The following is a 13,994-nucleotide window of genomic DNA, read 5'->3' on the forward strand; positions in this document are numbered from 1 at the left end:
AGTGGACGGCTGCCAAAGCCGACTTCCAAGCTCCCCTGAGGTTAACGTGATGACCAGGGATAGAACCGGTCATCGCCTCACTGGGGTCCTGCTCACCTTCCAAGAAACCAAGTGTCCTCTAAAAAAGGCTGAAGTCTGCTTAGTCCAGAACATTCTGTAATTTTTATTGTCTTTAAAAATGTTCGATATGGGGCACCTAGGTGGCTCGGTCGTTAAGCCTCTGCCTTTAGCTTAGGTCATAGTCCCCGGGTCCTGGGATTGAGCCCCACTGTCAGGCTCCCTGCTCAGCGGGAAGCCTGTTTCTCCCTCTCCCACTCTCCCAGTTTGTGTTCCCTCTCTCGCTTTCTGTCAAATAAATAAAATCTTTAAAAGAAAAAAAAGTAAGGGACGCCTGGGTGGCTCAGTTGGTTGGACGACTGCCTTCGGCTCAGGTCATGATCCCGGAGTCCCGGGACCGAGTCCCACACAGGGCTCCCAGCTCCACGGGGAGTCTGCTTCTCTCTCTGACCTTCTCCTCGCTCATGTTCTCTCTCACTGTCTCTCTCTCAAATAAATAAATAAAACCTTAAAAAAAAAAAAGTAAAAAAAAATCTTAGGAAGAATGTTTTATGCTCAAACTCCCCCACTGTGCTGCATCCTTCTGAGACCCAAGTGTTGCTCACACCTCAGCCCGGAGCCAGTGGTGAGGGCGGGATCCACGCATCCCAGCACTTGGCCCTTCCCGAAGAGTGGGGAGGATACACTACTCAGAAAAAAGCACTTTCACCACCGAAAGTCCCAGGGAAAGGTGGGTGTCACTGAGGCTTTTGAAAGGAAAACAACAAATACTAAACCTTTAGCTAAGAGATGGTGTCGGTAACCAGAGCCAGCGAGGAATGAGCTGCTCCCTATTCCGCCACCTTTGTGAACGCGCGCGGCCCGCCCGAGACCCTCCCGGGGCCCACCCACTCCGCCCACTCCGCCCGCACCCATCAGGCAGGCGGGAAGGTCCTGAGGCAGGAGCTACAAAGGACCGTGGTCTACCTGCGGCCCGGACACCGCCGGGGTAATGGATGTGAAGGAATTCTAGTTTCCCAGCACAGAGCCTCCGTCAGAAAAAGTCATGTTTGCGCAGTTGTTCTCTCGGCTCTGGATCGGAACAAATTCTACGTGGACAGTTCAGTCACGACCAACTCCAGAATCTCACCGAAGCACAACGAAAGTTAAGAAAAGCCTCTCAGGCTTAACAAAGACCAAGATCACGGTTGGTACAGCAATTAGTAGGAAAAACAATGTCGCTGAATAGATTACCATGCCGATCCTTTCCTAAAAAAAAAAAAAAAAAAAAAACCTTCCACAATAAGAGTAGCCATGTGTTAGCCACTTTAATATAAAATGTGATCAAAACTCAATTACAAGAGTTCAAAAAGGCATAGAAAAATCAATGTTTCAGTTTTATTACAAGTTTTAAAACCTGGAAATAATCTGGGGGGGAAAAAAAAACCCACACCTTCTATGCGGATTTCAGCCCAGGATTAATCTTTTTACAACCAAACTAAAAATCACTACAGGTGAACATCGATGCAACAAACAAGTACAATTTGCAAATCCAGGTCATAAACTTGCTAACAAAGTTAAGTAAGGGACAGCGCCAGAAACCAGCTGATGCCTCAGTTACACTGGGAAGAAACCTCTCCTTGCCCTAAGGCGGAGAAACACGCAAACAATTCTGCTTCAAGAAATTTGCATAGAAATAGAAAATCCTGGAGCCTTTACTACAAATGAAATTGCAAAGACACACGTTAAATTCAATCCAAGAGCACCAAATGTCATATTGGAGCAAAGGTAGGGCTCCAACGTTTAATTTCCAGCTAGGCAGCTAGCAGAGCCCAAGAATTTCAGGTGGGGAAACTAGCTGTGGACAAACCCTAAAAACACAGCTTCACACACTGCGATTTTAAGACGATGCAGCCATTTCTGCAGAATTGTTTAGATTTCCGAAGGGCACCATAAGGCATCAGGGTCTCTTTTCAAACTTGCTCTCAAATCCTCTGGATTTCCAGTTGGCGACAATGACTTTACAACTGCGCAACCTCTCCCAGATCTCTAGCCTCTGCACACGAGGCAACAAAACCCCACTTTCATCCTGCCCAGACTAATGTCAGTTTGCAGAGTGACCTGACATTAAATTCCAGCCAAGGCCTAAATGGCACAGAAGTGGCCGTTCCCTGGGCACGTCAACATTTTCCCTCAACTCCTCAGCACGACCTGGCCCTCCATCGCTTCTTCTTGGCGTCCACCCCGGGGCAAAAACCACGTCCCAGGGAGATGCCCGCCGTCCATCTCCGGAAGCTCAGCTCCAGCTCCCCCTGCTGGGGGCCGAAGCGACAGTTTGTTGCTGAGTCCTAAAAAGTCATTTACAAATTCAGTTTTGTGTGCGTTTACTTAATTTAAAACCTGGGACTTTTAGAACCACTCCCCACTCTTTTCTGGAGGGTAGGCTATGCAGCGGCACCGAAGGAAATTTTATTTCTACAGGAAGAAAAGGATTAACATAGTCATTGTGTGGGAGTAATTTGTAACCCAAACTTGAAATGCCCCAGAACCCTGCTTTTTAAATTTCCGAGCCTGCCTTTTTCCTGCAAGAGAACCTCAGGTAAGTTGCTGGTTTTGCTCAGCAAACTAGGAGCCCCGTAGTACACCTGAATCTGAGAAAAGCACGGGATAAAACTGTCCCACTTTTGGAAGTCAAACAGTGACAACTGGAGGGCGCACATTTCCACTCTTAACCACCTGCTGGAGGTCAAACCCCCGGCAGTTCCCTTACAGGAGCTTCTCTCTGCTTCGGTATTCTTACCATGTAAACCTGAAACCTTCAAGCAGGAGAAAAGTCTAATCACAAATACGTGAAAGGCCGCCCAAGCGAAGCTTTTACTCTGATCTCCAATTTTCTGTTTAAGCCACACTGCGGAGGCACAAGGAAAACCACCACTGTGATTCCTAGATTTTATTTAAAGATTATACAAAATATCCCAGACACAGGACTTCTAATCCTCGTCCTCCTCCTCCTCCTCGTCCTGGTTGATCTGGAAGTAGCGCAGCTCGTAGCTCTCCTTGCTGTTGGCCACCACACGCAGCCAGTCGCGGAGGTTATTCTTCTTCAAGTACTTTTTGGTCAGATATTTCAAATACCTGCGGAGAAAGGACACTTGAGACCACCGCAGGCCCGCCCAGCGCTCCGTCACTGCACCTGTCCTGAAACCCACGTATTCCAATCATTACCATTTAGGGCTTTTTGCCGCCATTCAAAAATGGCAGAGATGGGGCGCCTGGGGCTTAAGCATCTGTCTTAGGCTCGGGTCACGGTCCCAGGGTCCCGGGATCAAGCCCCGCAAGGGGTTCTCCGCTGAGTGGGAAGCCTGCTTCTCCCTCTCTCACTCCCCCTGCTTGTGTTCCCTCTCTCACTGTCAAATAAAATAAAATCTTAAAAAAATAAAATAAAATAAAAAATAAACACACAGCAAAGATGAGGCCAAAAGTATCAGCCACATTCATCTAAACCGGCAATAAAAATGAGAACAGAGAAGCATCTTTTAACAGTTGTCCATTAAACACAGCGATACACCTATAAAGTGATTTTGAGTGTCCACTACAGAGTGGACACCAAAAACATGATATTTTTAGATACCATGAGATTAACTTAACAATTAAGCACACCATCTCAGTATCTTTTTACTGAAGAATCACTGGGCTTCTGAGCTCCAAGTCTTCCCCACACATCACACCTCATGGATCCGAACCTCCTTTAGAGGTTGTTCAGACGATCGGGACAGTTTCTCAGGGCTGCTGTGCACAGACCTCTACGACGGGACGCTCACTACCCCCCTCCCGGGGAAGGGACGCCACCGGCCCGGCCCTCGCCCCTGCACGCTCCTGCACAGCACGTGAGAGCTCGCAGCGTTCATCTGGCTGCTGTGGCCTGGGTGACGGCCCAGCGGTCACCACAGCAAACTGCTTAGAAAACTCGCGATTTATACACAGGCAGCAAGTGACTCCGGTGCCCGACATCCCACGACACAAAGGCTACAATCTTTTCTTCTCTCGCTGTTTACTCTTGAGGCCCTGGGGCATCTTCCCAAACCCGTGAGGAAAAGAGGGAACAGAACCCCAAGCCAACTCACTGCTGAGCAAATTCACCTTTCCAAACCTCTGTCTGGAAACTCGGTTTCTCCCTCTGTGAAAGGAGACTCTGGTACTTACCGTCTCTCCTGACTGTTATGGGCACTAAAGGAGACACACAGGCAAACTGGCCTATTAGCAAGGACCCAACTATCAATGAACCAACAGACTCACCATCTCCAAGAAATGAACACTGTTCAACAGTGTTACTTGTCAACAAAGCAATCTTCACAAAGATGTGAAGATCTCAGTTCAATTCTATCCTCTTTTCCCGAAGTAAAAATAAATCAATTTGGTCGCTTCATCTATTCTTCTGTCATTTACTATTTCTGCCATCTAGTAAGGTGGTTAATTTCAGGTAGTTTTAAAACTTTCAAAATAGAAGATTGGGAAACTAGGGGAAAAGCTACAGAAGTTTGGAGATCAGAAAAGGTCCTAGAGCAGGAACACCTAGAACGCTACAAGTCCAACGACCGTCACTGAGAGAGGAGAGCCGTGAAGGTCAAGGCACCAGTCCTCCTGCACTGGGGATGAACAAGCATCCGTGAGAACAGAAGTAAGGGGTGTCAGGAGCCATTCTTAAACCAGGTTGGTAAGTGTGGAAACAGGTCACAGATCACAGAATCCCCCACATGACCTATGTGAAGGCCCAGAGCACTGTAGGCTTTCTATGCCCTGGAGACCCTATGGCTGCACCAGTCTCTCGTGGTATCAGATCTCCTGCTGCACAAATAAAAGAACTCAAGCCAGGCAGAACCGGAAGTCACTTCTGACTGATAATAACTAAAGCTAAAAGCAAAGGCTGATCTGTCCCCGATCTGTCCGAATACACCTTCACATTTCCCACCACTTGATGCAGTCTGACTGAAAGTTCCTAAGAATATGCCGGCTCTGGGCTAGGAGCGAGGTCTCAACAGTCCGATTCCTTGTAACCACTGTGGAATACCACCGGCTAAGTGACCCGGGGTCTCCGACTTAGCAGAAAACGGGCCCGCGGGAACTACAAGGATGGCTTCGGTCTGCACGGAGCTCTCAAGGGAGCGCTCACCCAACGACACGAGCACTTACGGGCAAAGTAAGGAGAATTAAGTGTAAGTGTAAGGAGTGTTCACTGATGGTGAACACTGAATAATGGAGAGACTCGGGGTCTAGGCTGGACGCCTGAAACTAACACAACACTGCCGGGCAATGAAAACAAGAGCTCCTCACTGTGATCTAGAGGCAAAGGGGGAGAAATTCTCATTTTTAATACTGTCCAATCAAGCCAGAGCTCTCTACTGTTGCAATCTTTCCCTGTGTAAAACAAAAAAAAATTTTTTTTTTAATTTTATTTATCTATTTGACAGGACAGAGAGATCACAAGTAGTGAGAGAGGCAGGCAGAGAGAGAGGAGGAAGCAGGCTCCCCACTGAGCAGAGAGCCCGATGTGGGGCTCGATCCCAGGACCCTGAGATCATGACCTGAGCCGAAGGCAGAGGCTTTAACCCACTGAGCCACCCAGGCGCCCCTGGAAAACAAAATTTTAAAAAATCATCAAAACCTGAATGCTTTAGGGGCACCTGGGGGCCTCAGTGGGTTCATTTAGCCTCTGCCTTTGGCTCAGGTCATGACCTCAGGGTCCTGGGATCGAGTCCGGCATCGGGCTCTCTTCGTACCAGGGAGCCTGCCCTCCCCCCGCCTCTCTGCCTACTTGTGATCTCTGTCTCTCAAGTAAATAAATTAAAATCTTAAAAAAAAAAAAAAAAAAAAGCTGAATGCTTTTAACCCCCACAACAACATTCATTCATTCACTGCCTTCTCGTGCGGGGCCCCATTCTAGGATCAACAACTACAGCAGACACCGATGACTCGGGGGCGGCGGACTCCGCGGACTCTCTGTGCCCGCAGGTCACACTCATCGGTCCCATACCTTTTGGAAAAAGGCACCTCGGAAGTTACAGTGATCTTGCTTTTGCTCCTCTCAATGGTTACCACCCCTCCACCGAGATTTCCAGCTTTTCCATTCACTTTGATTCTCTCCTGAAGAAACTGCTCCTGTGGAAATCGTCAAGTTGATCAGTTAGTGAGGTGAGCACCCCACCCCCTTAATAGACTACTGCACCTTTACGTACTTTTTTTTTTTTTTTTTTTTTTTAACAGAGAGACAGCGAGAGAGGGACTACAAGCAGGTAGAGTGGGAGAGGGAGAAGCAGGCCTGCCGAGCAGGGAGCCTGAATTAGGGCTCGACACCAGGACCCTGGGATCATGACCTGAGCTGAAGGCAGACGCTTTACGACTGAGTCACCCAGGGGCCCCCATTTTTATACTCCTAACAGTGAACACAGAATTGTTTTCCACATGTCTGGTCTTTAAAAATAAATTACAGCAAATCCTCAGCTATTAATACAAGGTCTGAAATTTAAGAACTTGAGAATGACACTACTTGACTTTCTCTCTGTGTAACAAGCATGAACACACCTGACGGCTTCCACAGAAGGTCCAATGTGCCTCTGTACAAAAGGCTTGACAGAGAAGCCCAAGGTAAGACAAGACAGGAGACCTGGGGCCGAACCGTTACAAAGTACCTTCAGCTTCTGAACCTCAGAATATAAAGCACTGTCCCCAGCACCGCCAGAGGAAGGACTTCTCCAACCTGGGCAAGGAGCAACACACAGAGACCCGAACAGCTCGTCACCGGTTCAGGGGCCTGTGCATGCACAGCCTGAGGACAGCAGCCCCGGAGCCCAGAGACACTGGGCCCCCCGGAAGCCCACAGGTCCTCCACCTGCATGGACTTCAGGGTCCTGCTCAAAAAGGAGGACTCTGGGGACGCCTGGGTCGCTCAGCTGGCGGGACATGCCACTCCTGGCCTCGGGATTTGTGGGTTTGAGCCCCACACTGGGCACAGGAGGCTACTCCTTACAAAAAGAAAACATTAAGATAAAAATAGGAATATTTCGGGGCGCCTGGGTGGCTCAGTGGGTTGGGCCGCTGCCTTCGGCTCAGGTCATGATCTCAGGGTCCTGGGATCGAGTCCCGCATCGGGCTCCCTGCTCAGCAGGGAGCCTGCTTCCCTCTCTCTCTCTCTCTGCCTGCCTCTCCATCTACTTGTGATTTCTCTCTGTCAAATAAATAAATGAAGTCTTTAAAAAAAAAAAAAAAAAGGAATATTTCCTTCTCTTGCTCTTGCAATATGAGCCCCTCAGCTCCAAACCCCTACAACCCTCTATTTAAAAACTCCAACACAGGACGCCTGGGTGGCTCAGTTGGTTGAGCAGCTGCCTTCGGCTCAGGTCATGATCCCAGTGTCCTGGGATTGAGTCCCACATCAGGCTCCTTGCTCGGCAGAGAGCCTGCTTCCCTCTCTGCCTGCCTGTGCACACGGGTGCGCTCTCTCTCTGACAAATAAATCAATAAAATCTTTTTAAAAAATAAATAATAAAATAAAAACTCCAACACTAGGGCACCTGGGTAGCTCAGTCAGCTAAGAATTCAACTCCTGATTTCGGCTCGGGTCATGAGATCCAGCCCCAAGTTGGGCTCTGCACTCAGCAGGGAATCGGCTTGAGGATTTGCTCTCTCCCTCTGCAACACACCTCATTTTTCTCAGGAAAAAAATAATTAAATCAAAGGGGAGCCTGGGTGGCACAGTCTCTTGAGCATCTGACTCTTGGTTTCTGCTCAGGTCATGATATCAGGGTCCTGGGACAGAACCCAGCATGGTGCTCCCAGGGCTCCAGGACCAGCAAGGAATCTGCTTACCCCTCCCCCTCTGTCCCCCTCCAGCCTGTGCTCTGACTCTCTCTCTCAAACTGATACATAAAGTCTTCAAAAAAAAAAATCTTTTTAGGGTGCCTGGGTGGCTCAGTCATTATGTGTCTGCCTTCAGCTCAGGTCATGATCCCAGGGTCTTGGGGTGGAGCCCTGCACTGGGTTCCCTGCTCAGCAGGAGGCCTGCTTCTCCCTCTCCCACTCGTTTGTGTTCCCGCTCTCACCGTCTCTGTCAAATAAATAAAATCTTTAAAAATAAATAAATCTTTTTCCCAAAACTTTAAAATGAAATTTAAAGAATCTTCCAATACACTGTATGTTAAGTGAGCATAGGGTAGAGTGACTGGTCAGAAATCCTGACTTTTGCCTCTGAGACTCATAAATGGCTCAAGTTTTTTATCCTCTGGAAACTTCTAGAAGGAAAACAATCACATAAACAGGTGAGTGCAGAGAAGGAGAGGGAAAGGACAGCAGCGCCGGGCCGTCACAGACACAAACTGGAAGAAGCCACAAAGGTTAGGAAGGAAAAGAGGCGCCAGAGGAAAGTAAGAAGTCACTGCACAGAGGAGGGACTACAGAGCCAATTCCGGGACTTCCTGTGGGACAGGGACACACAAGAGGTTACTGGAATTCTGCTCAGGGGAATCAGTGGCCACAGGCTGAGTTAGGTTTTCACCTGAAATCACTCCTGTTGTACTGCTACTACCTTGGCGAGGAGGAGGCTCTGCATCAGAGTCTGAGCCCCGGCGTGGCCACGGGAACAGGCAGAGTCGACTGCCAATACCTCGCTGCAGCCAAAAGGCGGCCGGGAGGCTAGTTTTTCTTGACGTAACGGAGATACAAGAATACCAGGGAATGAGCCCAAATATGGGGGCAAGGTACCAGGACCGAGCAGCGTGTGGAAAAAACAAGCTCCAAGTACGAGTCAGCAAGCAGGATATTTGAACAGGAACACTGCAGCTCTGCTGTCCGACAAGACGCGAAGCTTGAAGAAACGCTGCCATCTGTCCCGCAGTCAGGCCCGGGGGAGGCACCTTGTCCCAGGCAGATCAGGGCTCCATGCTTATGTTTAAACACACCCGAAGTGTGAAGTGGGCACACTGATCTAGTTCGTGGTTTCCTGGGAACTTGTAAGTAAATCATTTTTGGAAACAAAAGGAAAGATGGAGAAGAAGACAGGTGGTTCTCTAGCGCTGATGTCTCCTCCTCAACACTGACACACGCAAGAGAAAGCCAGACTTCAAAACAAGTAACTAGGAGCGCCTGGGTGGCTCAGTGGGTTAAAGCCTCTGCCTTCGGCTCAGGTCATGATCTCAGGGTCCTGGGATCGAGCCCCACATCGGGCTCTCTGCTCAGCAGGGAGCCTACTTCCCACCCCCCTCTGCCTGCCCCTCTGCCTACTTGTGATCTGTCAAATAAATAAATAAAATCTTCTAAAAAACCAAACAAACAAGTAACCAGCCCGAGTTCCAAGGTTGTGCATGGAGCCAGAACCGCAGGGCTGCCTACAAGTGCTTGAGACCGGAAATGTGCTCCGGCAGGTTTTTTCAGCAACACCCCAGAAGATCCGTCACCGTCCTGAGTGGCGTCAAGGGTGTCACTTACAAAATTGGCCGCATCCATGATTCCATCTTCTACAGGGTGGGTGCAATCAAGGGTAAACTTCAGAACTTGCTTCTTTTTTTTGCCCCCCTTCGCCACGAGCTTTTTCTAAGAAGGTACACAAATGATAAAGAGATGAAAGCACAATCAGCCCCCCCTCTCCCAACCACCAAAAAGTGAACAAAACCCTAAAACGCCTGAAATGGAAAAGCCCATACAAACACAAAACCTGTGGAGCTGTGCCCCCTTGCAGAGCAGCCACCCAAGAGACCTGCCCAGACACTCTGGGCTCTGCCCGAGAGCGACCAAGGGCGATACCCCAGAGGCTGCTCTACGTGCTTTGGGACCTGGACTCATGCCCTTTTGAAGGAAACCTCATTCTGGCACTACTGACCCATTTACACTTTCCAGCCTCCCCAATCTCTTTGGGCAGGAAGGTCTGTGATCTTACAAACCACAATAAAAGGAACATTCGCTTTTATTTACCATAAAACTTCCAAAATGAAGTTTCAAGATATAACACTCACTTGACTCCAGGACTAGGGCAGGCGTACAAGTGCCTCGCAAACCTGAAACAATTCTGATCTGGAGTGAGTACTCGTCCTAACTCCGGAGGAGGGTCCAGACCCACGTAAATTGTTCTCCCTAATCCTCTCCTAACTAACTACCTTCTCGGAAAAGCACAATGGGAACCACTCGTCCCAGCAACACATCTAACTCAGCTGGGAGAAGATAAGGCTAAAACTAAAAATTAGTTCTAATTCTAAGGCATAACCAATAATTCATAATCCTCTAGTGTAGAAGGTTCTAATCACAACACAACTATCAACTTCTGGGTTTTGACTTAAACCACCGGCCTGAGCACATCCAACAAGGATCCAGTTCCCTGACTCTCAACAAGAGTCTTCTGCCTCCACAAACTCCGACATCTGTATGACCTTACCTGCTCACCTACTCCTCCACTCTAACACGCCCTACAGACTCTAAAAAGACTTCCAGGAACACATCTTGTCTCCCTGCCTGTTCAACAGAATTTCACCTAAGACCTGACTGGGTCAACTTTCCAAACGTTTAGCTACTGCAAACATCACCGGTGTCTTTTCAAGACGTCTCTTCCTAGTAACCACCAAAAGGGATGCTCTAAGACCTAGCCCGGGACATGCACCACCAGCCCATGAAACACCTGCCCACGACAGGCTCCATGCGCCCCCCACCCCCCCCCCGCCAAGGTTTTAAACCGAAGGCGCACAAATGCACGGGCATTAAAAACCTGCACAGGCAGAGAGAGTACGGCGAACCGAGAACGTTAACAAGGGTGTCCCAGCAGGAAAAGGGGGGCGAGATCACGACTCGCTCACGCAACCTGCACAAGGACGGCGAGCTGCGGGTGGATGACACGAGGGCGCCGCACGACCCGGTCCCCGCCCGGCTGCAACTGAATGGAGCTGGGCCTTGCCCGAGACCCAACAGGGTCCGTACAGGTGCGGCCCCGAGGATCTAACTCCCCCCATGGATGCTGCGCGGATCCCCAAACGCAAGCCTCTCTCTGAAAACAAGCCGGCCAGGCCACCGTCCCCCTGGTCCCCGAGTCCCGGACGCAGGCCTCCCGGATGCGCGGCTCCCCAGGGGGGCAGGTCCCCTACCTCCTCCCCGCCCTCCGCCCAGGTAAGCAGGCCCAGACCCTGGATGCCTCACGCCGGCCGGGCTCCCGGGGGCCCTCGCCGGCCCCGGCCGCAGCCTGGGCGCTGCAGCTCCCCGCTGGCCGTAGCCAGAGGCCCGAGCCTGAGCCGCGGCCTCCGAGACTCCCGGGCTCCTCTCGCGCCCCAGGCCGCGGCCTCCTCCGCCCCTAACGTGCTGGGCCCCGGGGCGGCCCTGGCCCGCTCCAGCCGGCCTGCCAGCCCAGCCCCGGCCGGACTGTGCAGAGCGTCGTCCCGCGCGAGCCGAGCAGGAGCCGGGCCAGCGAGGCCCACGTGCCTGCCTCAGAGCCGAGGCCTCACGCGGAGCCATACTAACCACGGGCGCCATGGCGGCTGCGGAGGCAGAAAGGGAGGGGGGCGGACGACGCAGACGCAAAGAGCCGGCAGCGCGCAGAGCACGCAGGGCTCAGGCCGTGCCAATCGCTCTGCCACGCCCCTCGGCCGCCACCGCCTCGCCTGTTCCGTACGATCGGGGAGCGATTGCTTTTCCCGAAGGCACGCCCGTCCTCTCGCCGGCCGGGGGAGTGGAGGCCGGGTGGCCGGTCCCACTGCGGTCGGAGGGGGGTCGCTGGGCCGGACGAGCCCAAAGAGAAATGAAGGGGTTCGCTCTCCTTTTTAAAAGTTTTGGAAAGAGAAAAGAAATAAGGAAATCACGAAACCTTGTGTCTCCAGCTAGTGGAATGGGACTCGAACCCGCCCACTAGGGGACGCGAGGCCTTGCTGGTCGCGGGGTGCACATGCCAGCGGGCACTTCGGCTTCTTCCTACCTGAAGTGCCCGGCCTTGAAGCGGGGGCCCGGGGCCGCGGGGGCCCGGGGCCGCGTGTCCCGGGGCCAGCCCTGCTTGCTGCGCTCCGGTGCGCTCTCCGGTTGGACCCCGTCGCCCACCCTCCCAGCCCTGTCCCCGCCTAGGACTCCAGCTCGTGCCTTCCCGTTCCCGCTTCCAAAAATTCCCGTGCGGCGCTTCTGGAGCTGCCCCGCGGGCAGGAATCCCCTGGGATCTCCTCGAAACGCAGACTCCAGTTCCGCGGGTCTCCGTGGCTTGAGATTCTGCACTTCCACAAGCTCCTCGGAGATGCTGCCGGCGGGGGGCTCCGGCACCCCACGTTGAGTCGCCGAGGTCTTCACCCACTGCCTGGGCTGTTTCCCACCCACCCTCGCCCCTTCTCGTCCTCACCGGTGCCATCCTCTGCTGTAACCCGCACTCATTGCCGGTGTCCTCCGCTCACCTGGCTGCAGTGCCCTCACCTGGGGGAAACACCACACTGATGGTCTGGGTTTAAACCCCAGCCTTTTGTGCCCGGTGACCTAGTGCCAAAACGTCCTGCTCCTCTCGCCTGCAGACCACATCCCTGCTTTGCCAACGACTGCTGTTCCTCTGCCCTAGGGGGCTGGAGGGACGTCATCCTGTTCGCTTCCGGATTGTTCCTCTTCTGTCAATGTCTTGCTTCTTCATCCTGGTAGAGGCCATGGGTGGAACATTCCAGAAACAGTAACTGAATCTGGTTTGCAATTACTCCAACACTTAAAGAACCAGTCAGTCTCCTTTCCTCGGAGACCCCAGCCCAACCCCAGCCCAACCCAGCCACATGCTCCCACTCCAAGGTATTAACTCGCTGGGGCCCCTGCTTTAAGCGTCTGCATTTTGATAAAACCACCCTACGAGTGGTTCCCGCATTTGCTACTGTGCTTATCTCACCTGTTCCGTTAGCTGGCTCACCAGTCTTTGTATCCACTTGACAATCCTTTTACATTAAATTCTATTAAAAATTGGTGTGCTGTGCTCGCTTCGGCAGCACATATACTAAAATTGGAACGATACAGAGAAGATTAGCATGGCCCCTGCGCAAGGATGACACGCAAATTCGTGAAGCGTTCCATATTTAAAAAAAAAAAAAAAAAATTGGTGTGCTTTCTCCTGGCTGATACAGCTCCTAATCCCAGCAAGCCCTTGTGGCTGCCTGATAACCCTAATGTCCTCTCCTCAGTGACTCTTCCCTACTCTGGTGAGAATGCCAGCCTGCCTTCCCCAGCCTTCCTCTCGGTTGGTGACTTCCATTACTCTTTATTTGGAAACATAGAAGCACTGCAAAAAGAATATTCAGATACTCCCACATCTAAACAAGCAGCAACATCAACGCACGCCCCAGTCCCGCCCCATCGCATTACCTTGCAACAAGAGCCCTTGTTCCCACAGAAGACCAGCCAGACACTCGGGGATTAACCATTCTTTAATATCCCCCATCTTAAAAAAAAAAAAAAGGCAATCTCTTGACGTCCTAACATTCCCATGGGTTACCACCCCTTCTCCTTTCTCCCTGCTATGGACTGAATGCATCCCCCCAAAATTCATAGTGGAAGCCCCAATCCCCCAAAGTGATAGTGGCTTCCCCTCCCCTGGGACTCCTGACACATACAACCAAAGGCCTCCTTGGTATCTTGAGTCTAGAATGTCAAGTGGGCCATCCCCACCCCCATGACCTCACTCTACCCCTCACCCTTCTGCCCACGCTGGGACCCATACCCCTTACCCCACCCCTTCCATCCTCAGCACCACTCCAACCCCGAGTTCCTGTGTCTCCACACACACTGGTCTACTTTGCTTTGCTTGACATTTATTCCAGCTTCTGGGGCCTTCTACCTGTTGCTCCCTCTGCTTTGAACTCTTCTTCGTGGCTTTTCCTGTGTCTGATTTCTTCTCATCCTGCAAGGTCTTGGGCTCGGTGCCCCTCTCTGCCCGTGCTTACGCAGTGCGCCCTCCCAGCTGCCCACCCTCCTTCACATCATCC

The 13,994-nt window shown here is 51.6% G+C and overlaps 1 protein-coding gene and 1 non-coding gene across 3 annotated transcripts; one reads left to right on the forward strand and one right to left on the reverse strand.

Moving 5' to 3' along the window:
• Positions 1-1,345: 1,345 nt before the first annotated feature.
• Positions 1,346-12,406, reverse strand: RPL22 (ribosomal protein L22). 2 transcript variants are annotated; one of them, XM_059377303.1, is made up of 4 exons: positions 12,383-12,406; positions 9,514-9,618; positions 6,068-6,192; positions 1,346-3,171 (listed from the first exon to the last, which is right to left on the reverse strand). In XM_059377303.1, exons 1-4 carry the CDS (start codon positions 12,389-12,391, stop codon positions 3,027-3,029), a joined length of 384 nt encoding a protein of 127 aa, XP_059233286.1. In that variant the 5' UTR covers positions 12,392-12,406; the 3' UTR covers positions 1,346-3,026. The 2 variants fall into 2 exon arrangements, with proteins under 2 accessions (XP_059233286.1, XP_059233285.1); XM_059377302.1 differs by lacking the exon at positions 12,383-12,406 and adding an exon at positions 11,524-11,626.
• Positions 12,407-12,985: 579 nt separating this feature from the next.
• On the forward strand, positions 12,986-13,092 carry LOC132002299 (U6 spliceosomal RNA). The gene has a single exon (XR_009399801.1). It is a non-coding gene; the product is annotated as a U6 spliceosomal RNA (small nuclear RNA).
• Positions 13,093-13,994: the final 902 nt, after the last annotated feature.

This window comes from Mustela nigripes, chromosome 14 (assembly GCF_022355385.1).
Source record: "Mustela nigripes isolate SB6536 chromosome 14, MUSNIG.SB6536, whole genome shotgun sequence".
Lineage (NCBI taxonomy): Eukaryota > Metazoa > Chordata > Mammalia > Carnivora > Mustelidae > Mustela > Mustela nigripes.